The 7,976-nt window shown below is 31.7% G+C and overlaps 1 protein-coding gene across 1 annotated transcript in view; it reads right to left on the reverse strand.

The window, feature by feature from the left end:
• The window catches only part of LOC126738435 (low-density lipoprotein receptor-related protein 6), a 40,242-nt gene extending 36,122 nt beyond the window's left edge, over positions 1-4,120 (reverse strand). The window contains exons 1-3 of the mRNA XM_050443773.1: positions 3,737-4,120; positions 292-533; positions 47-234 (exon numbers count right to left, since the gene is read on the reverse strand). Coding sequence (XP_050299730.1) covers positions 47-234; positions 292-533; positions 3,737-3,806 — 500 coding nt within the window. The 5' untranslated portion in view covers positions 3,807-4,120. The remainder of the gene's footprint in view (positions 1-46; positions 235-291; positions 534-3,736) is intronic.
• Between the last annotated feature and the right edge of the window lie 3,856 nt (positions 4,121-7,976).

Raw genomic sequence — 7,976 nt, forward strand, 5'->3', positions numbered from 1 at the left:
CAAAATATTTATAATTCTGCTTCCTGATATATTGAATACTCTTTACCCTCTCATAGGCACAACAACAATGGCACGCGGTTGATCAATATCAGTCCAAAAAAGAACTTTTCTGTGCTTCCCTTCTAAACTAGCAACCTCTATTCTATTTGTCTCACTGGCTGTCCAATAAATATTGTCAGTGTACCAATCAATGGCTAACCCATCTGGTACTTGAATTCCATTTACTATTTCAGTCTAATGAATGTCATAAATTAAAAACAATACTATGTTAAAACAAAAAAAAATAACTACCTTATTTTCCACCACACCCTGGTCATAATGACAGCACTGTATTTCCTCCAAGTCATGATCTGCCCAGCAGATTTTCTTCTGTTCAAAATGAAAATCTATTGAGGGAATATATGTAAAGTTTTTGATGATAGTTGTAGCCTTAACTTTCTGGTTTTTGCCAGAAAATGTAGATGTTATGACTTTGATTTCCTTTGTAGTTGAGAATAGGATGGTCACAGGGTGGCCGGAGGTTGTAGAATGAGCTGTGGAAATTAAATTGAAAAATAATTCTGGCAGATTATTATGGGTGTAAGAATTCTTGAAATCATACCATCAGAAGAATTAACTTGTTAGAAAAAATAAATAACTCCCTTTCTCTTCTTCATGAAGTCATATGTATGAGTGAACACTGGTTGAGATTAACATGAAATAGAATCTTCATATATTACTAATTTCTTTTGACTTTCTTAGGCATTCTTATTTTAAGTAAATGTGGTATTGCTTTTAGAGTACAAGCAAACATAACATCTTTAAGTATTGAAAGAAATGTACACACTTGAAATTTTAATAATAAAAAAATCATTGTTACTATTTGTAGACCATCCAGCACTGATCCTGGAATATTTTTTTCAGATCATGACACAAATACAATATTTGAATATGATAATTGGAAAATCATACAACTGCCTAAAAGCTACTCAAATACGAAACCAAAAAAAATAAAATAAATAATGCAATTAATACTACCCCTAAAATAATAATTAGTAATGTTTAACCCTTAATTGATTAAAAGACATGAAGAAGACATCTCTACTGCACATCTTATTATAACTTGTGTGACAGATATTGGAAATATAGATGGAAAAACTTACAAGCTAGATTCATAAAATAATAGTATAAAATACACATGATAAGACCCCATAAAAAGGTTTAAATTATGTGTCTGTTGGATTGAAGCATGGAAGTTCAGACCTAGCAGTTTAGTTGATAAAATTTTTTCATTAGGTATTATATCATCATGACATAATCCATTTAAGAAACATTCAATCTTATCCTGAATGCTAGTACAGGACACTTTGATGCATTTAAGTTCAGACAGTTTTGATTCAATTCCCGCTGAAGGTCATAAAAATAATTAATAGATGTAATTGTTTAAGATCATCTGCAACAGAAGATGTTCAGAATCATTTTACTAAGATGATACAGTCACATAGGGATCACCTTATGGTACCCCAGAGGTGACCTCAATTTCATACGATAAAAAGTTGTTGGCTCTAACCCACATTATTAGTGGCCTATTAGATAAAAAACTGTGCAATCATGTGAGACGCAAATCCCCAAAACCCATATGTTTTAATTTATTAATTAGGACTTTAACTTTTAAGAATGTGCTTGACTCATGCTGATGTTCCAAGTATTATGGAAGGTACAAGAGGGCAGAAATGCATTGACAACATTCTTATAAAGCTTCATATAATCAAATGGTAGGGTTACAAATGTCAAAATGTCAGATACTGGCTGGTTGTATCGAGTTGCATATTTTTAAGAAGAAACTCAGATGCAGCAAAGGATTTAATTTTTTTTTTAACTACATAGACAAAGAAAATCAAAAATACTGTGTCTGTGTGCTGACTATACTAATGCGTTATCTTTTTAATTTTTGTTTATCCTTAGGTAGTTTCCCTGATTTTTGGAAAATTGGTTTTTTGATCGCCATATACAAAAATACTGAGAGGAATTATAGAGATGTTAGTATATAATCAATTATTCTCAAACTGCTTGATAATAAGCTGTTCTCTTTTGATAAAATTTATCTTGAGCATCTAATCGGTAAGATTTAGGCAATAAGTCTAGTGATATATTTTGTCTAAAAATAATAGTATAGTATTAATGTAAAAATTATCAAATCCATAATCTTATTATCTCCCCTTTAACTCTTTTGCTTAATCACTTTATTGAAATTGGAATTTTTCCTGATCATTTTAAACTTTCTAAGGTAATCAGGTTCTAATAATGGTTGTGGGAATTTTAGACCGTTAATTATAATTCCAGTTGTAGCCAAAATGTTTGAAATTCCCAAAATATATAGAACCACACACTTTTGGATCCCTCCCAATGTGGTTTTCAGACTAAGAGAAGCAGGAGACTCTAGGTATATTACTATTCTATTTTCTATGAAGACCCACAGTATACTGGACTAGTTTATACTTTTAGACCTTTGCTGTTAAAAGTTAGCATTTTAACAACTACCAAAGCTTTAATGCTTTAAAATTAAGCTTGAATTCTAAAATAGCCAGATGTTCTTTGCAGATGTACTTGTATTGGTGATTACACGGAGGTGTAAAGTCAAAAAAAAAATTAAATATATTATAATTACTACTGCTATACTATAAAGTTTAAAATTTGTATTAATTGAAGACAAATTAAATTTGTACGGTGGTTGGGTAGTAGCAAGGTGGTATGTAAGGTGATAAAATCCACCTTACATATTTTGTCATTTCCATATCATTGATTATTAATTATATTCTTTATAGCTGCCATTGATACTATGTATATGTCTGTACTTATAGTTTATTTTATTTTTGAAATTTGGCTCTGCTGTTGAAATAAATAAATGAATAAAATCTATAGAGGATAAATAAATATTCAAAAATTTAAAATAGGATCACATTTCAGAAAAATTATTTTCAAAAAAATAATAGTATTAATCTATAAAGATTTATTGAACCATTATTATGGTATCAAATAATAAGTTATGTATAGAGAAAATTAAACCAATATTAAAATTCATTAAATATTAGTTTCCGGTGGGGTGTTCTAAATAAAATTTTAACAAACTAAATTTAAATACTGACTATATTCTATCTGAGGTGTAGGCAAAGGGTTTTGTGGGTTTTATTATGAGTCCAAGGGACTCATGGGTGCTTGTTCGTTTTGCAGTATAGTCGAGTACTTTTCAAAGAAACCCTTGTCATATATACTGTGACTATTTGAGTTTTAAAATGCAGTTTTAGTATATGTATTTGTTAGTTATATTTTAGTTTTTGTTACTTTTAATTTTTGTCGATGGGGTAATTATTAAATTTTACAGAGATTACTAAAATTGTATACTTTGGATATTTTATACAATGAAAACTTATAAATACTACTGTTTTAACTAGTTTTATCATTGGAGTATAATTACAATTTAAGATTTTTTTTTTTAAACTTTTGCATACTAATATTTTTATTTTTTGAAATTCCATTTTGCTTCCACACAAGAAATCTTATGTTAATAAAGCATGGTTTTAATCAATGAGTGCTTGTGTAAAGGTAAAAGTCTTTAAACAGTAGTGACAGAGAGGCTGATAGCTTATATCTTTTTACACTTTTCGATGATCAGTGGAAATTTATCTCCATTTCACTTTGTGAGTATATTTTTTGATTTGTTTGTTATTTACCCTATTCATATAAAAGTTGTTCTTACCACTTCGTCCTAGAGGTAATACCACAGTAACCAGCCAAAACCATATCTTGAATCCAATAGGTTTCCACATATCAACTGACGATCATTATCGCCTAAAGAGCACTGAAAAACTTGGGAAAAGATCAAAGGAAAGTCTTAGATATTATCTTTTTGCCAGAATGCAAATAGTGGGATAAAAATAACTTGGGCAAAGGCAAGTTCAATTAAAATATAGGATTCGATATATAACACGACTAGATGAGGCGTTTATCCGTTTAATTTCGTGCTAACTAAACTAAAAATAAAGATCAAACAAACTGAAAAAGATTTTTTCTTTTTTGTATGCGGCCAAGAATAGATTTTATAAACAAAACTAAACATTCAACATACTAAACAAACTTTATTTACTTTATTAAAATGGCGTTTGGCGTTTGTTTTGACAGCAATGATATATGACATCCGTATTTGTTCTCCCATCATCTGTCAACTGTAATGTTAAGTTGCATTCACGTTAAGCCAGTTCAGGACTTGACGTAATGTTAATTTTTAAATCGAAATACTAGATTATATAGTCTTTATTCTATAGGCAGGGGGCAGAATAAATATTCACATAGCGTATTTAAATGCATGGGATCTTTGAGTAGGCGGCCTTTGGATCCCGAAAATATGTTTGGCCAGTGAATAGTGAAGCCGACGTGGCACCATAGGACAATTGGGTCAGTAGTTACGATTTTTAAAATTTTGTTTTTATTTGTTCTCTTTTTTGGAAATAAAACCATCTTAGATTCTTACAAATAAGCTTTATTGTTTTAAAAGCGAAATACAAAATATAAAAAAATGAGAGGTAATATTTTTTTATGAAAAAAAACTTATTACATAAAAAAAAATTAAGTGAATTTTTTAACTTCATGAACTTCAAAAAAACAATCTAGGCAGTAAAATTTCTCGCATGACGTACATCTGAAGCAATTTTGTAGAGTTTTTGAAGCAGCGACTTTTCTTCCAAGCTTTTGGGTTATTTTACTGTAGCAAACTACACATCGACGTCTCTTACTTCGTCCTACATCTTCAAGGCGGTGTTGTTCTTTATTACCTTCATTACGTTCTAGTGTTGGGGTTTTGCGAATCTAATTTTAACAAACCTTCGACAACTTCTTCTCTAAACGTTGTTATTGACATTTTATTTTGGGTAATTTCTTGGTAAGAAACAAACGCATTTACTAATGCTGTACCAGTTAAAATTTCAATAGCTAGCTTTCTATACCATTTCAGACTCTTTCTTAGGCTGCAGTTGTAGGATTTCATCTGATCGGAGATATCGTACGCTTTATATTTATTATACTTGACAATAATTTTAGGCTTCTTCACATCTTTTCCTCTTCTTTTGACGTCCACCATTTCACTTCCGTGTCTAGTGCTCAGTGCAAGTACATCTCGCCGATCTCTTCACTTTTGAATTATCACTCCTTGTCTACATTCTTCAGCCACGGTTTCTCCTACCTGTAACTTCTTTTGTGTGACATTTTTTGGGTTGAATTTTCGATTTGCCCTCAATGTTCCTAAAAGATGAGTTTTGCGAATCAAAAGAACGAAAGCCAAGCTTACTGACGTATAATAGTTATCGGTGCATAAAGTTCTTCCTTTATCTAAAAGATTATCCATTAAATCTAGAACAATTTTGGTTGGTACACTAACATTTTCATCTTTTGATTTACCACATTATACTTTGAAATCGTAAGTATACCACCACTAAGGATAGTTTAAAAAGTTTGATACCAAACTTGTGTTTTTTGTTGCTAATATATTGTAAAAAAGACAATCGCCCTCGGAATGGCACAAGGGTTTCATCGATGCAGACATATTCGGAGGGCACAATGACTCGCTGGAAAATTTCACGAATTTCTTTTAGTGAGGGATTTAGCTTTCGCAACCTATCTTCAGTTATAACCTCATTGTTGCTAAAATGTAGCATTTTCAGAAGAAGTTGAAACCTATTCCTTCAAATTATTTCTGGCAAAAAGTTTTTGTAGATTTTCTTCTTCCTCCAGTAGGACTGTTGTGTTGGAAATGGACATAAACCCATCCACATCACTACTCCAAGAAACTTTTCAATTTCTTCGTGATTTGTTGGTTTCCATGTATGCACACGTGCCTTTGGTTAAGCATTTTTTTGTTGAAACAGGGAAGCATACAAATTAGTTTCAGTTACCTACAAAATATTGCGTAACATAATACAAATAAAAACTAAATTCAAAAATACTTACAATAAGTTCCAAAATGTCATCAGTATCAAACATTTTATAAAATTCATACGGCGTCTTTTCATAGTTATCGTACATGTCTGGAACAAATCCCGAGTGATTTTCTGTAAACTTGATTGGTTTCAAAAACTGGCCAGTCGCTGGTACCCAATTTATATCCGTAATTTGGCCACTTCCAGGTGAATCATTTTCTTCTTCATCGGAGTCAATTGGAGGCAATGATCGTATAACATTTTCTATGGCCTCACTAATTGAGTCAATTTGTGTGCTTGTACCCTCACGAGATGTACAGGGATCAACTTGTGTTGTCGTGGCATTAACTTGTATTTTGTTCGTTTGGCGCTTTATTTTTCTGAAAGGCGAATCCATTACACTATCATCTGATTCCTCAGAGGAACTTGATAGTTGATATTCGTCGGAAGATGCATCATTTTGAAAGGCATCATCTTCTTCATCTGACAACATTTCCTGCCATAAGGCATCTAGGTGCTTTTGCTCTTCTTCGTACGACATTACTAGTTACTACACGTGAAACAAAAACCGCTATCCACTACAAATACTAAATTGAACTGAATTATTGGATTTCCTAGCGATCCGTCGCACGCTTCTAAAGGCCAGTATAGCGGACCAAACGCGTTTTACGCATATCTTTTAATTACATTCCACTCAATATTGTTTGGGCTACTGCATGTCACGTTCCTTATTGGCGTGCGGTGGGGATACGGACATAACCGACCGTGGTGACACATTGGATTCATGCGGCCACCTGAACCTTTGAATTATTTTTAGGCCTCGTGAGACCAATGTGTCACCATGAAAATAAATCCAAAAAGTACAAACTTTTAAATAAAAAAACATTATTTTTAAAATTATATTTTAACTATTATGTAATTGTAAGCACTATTACATATAAAAAATGTAACGGCCTCTGGGACCATTTTTTTTTAATGGCGGCACTCAACGTGTTAAAGAATTCATAATAAAGGTTACCTTTCCCTTTTTACTCAGAGGTTACATTCTCACTAATTTATCATAGGGCAACCCAATTTTGTTTCTTATTGAAATGATATAAGACTATAGTCGAAGAATAAACTAAAAACAAATTATCTCCAAATACCTTTAATTTTTCCCTCTTTAGTAAACAAATTCAACATTAAATTAAATTTTGGAGCTTTAGCATTAGGCGAGTTGAGTGAACATTTATTAAAACTTCAGCCATTTATATATCTTATGAATGAAAAAAAATAATTATATCTTTCACCCTAGTATTCATCAGCGTATTATTTATCGGCGTCGTGTTGCAGGAGCGGCTTAGTAAGGCATTACTTAAAAAAGGCGATGACTCTTTTTGCTGGTGAAAGCGACGTCGGTTAATTGTTGCAAGGTTTGAAAAATGATTTGTTGGAAAATCCTTCCCATGAAGGAAGAAAATTTATCTTGGAAGCTAAATTGAGGAAAAATACTGAAAAACTGAAAGAAAACTGTGTCGTACTCAAAGAGAATGATGCCAGGCTGGAAGAAAAGATGCTTGAGCAATTAAGGGCCCAACAATTTTTTTTTGTTTAGTAGAAAAGGCCTATAGAACATTTTAAGGCAAAAAAAAAATTGGAATGGTTTACCTATGAGGTACTAAAAAAATTAAAAAAATGCGAAAATTCTTTAAAAAGTCAATTTTTTACAAGGATATGCGGTGGTGTCATACTTGACAAAAGTCTATAAACTTCAGCTAAAAGTCAGCGGTTATTAGCAATATTAATAATTTTCACTTAGAGTTTCTTGTAAGTGAATTTCCTACTGTTCAGTTACTGTATTACACGCACTAACTATTATATAATTATTTGAGTATATGGGCTGGTATGAGTTCAACCAAATCTAATTCAGCCAAACCAAACCTAGCCCTACCGAACCCAACCAAACCCAACCTAACCCAAAAAAATATTGTAGATCAATATAAAAGTGATTAGTCCGTGATAATACCATAGTATATTTAAATTATTTGT

The sequence above is a fragment of the Anthonomus grandis genome, chromosome 7, assembly GCF_022605725.1.
Source record: "Anthonomus grandis grandis chromosome 7, icAntGran1.3, whole genome shotgun sequence".
Classification (NCBI taxonomy): Eukaryota; Metazoa; Arthropoda; class Insecta; order Coleoptera; family Curculionidae; genus Anthonomus; species Anthonomus grandis.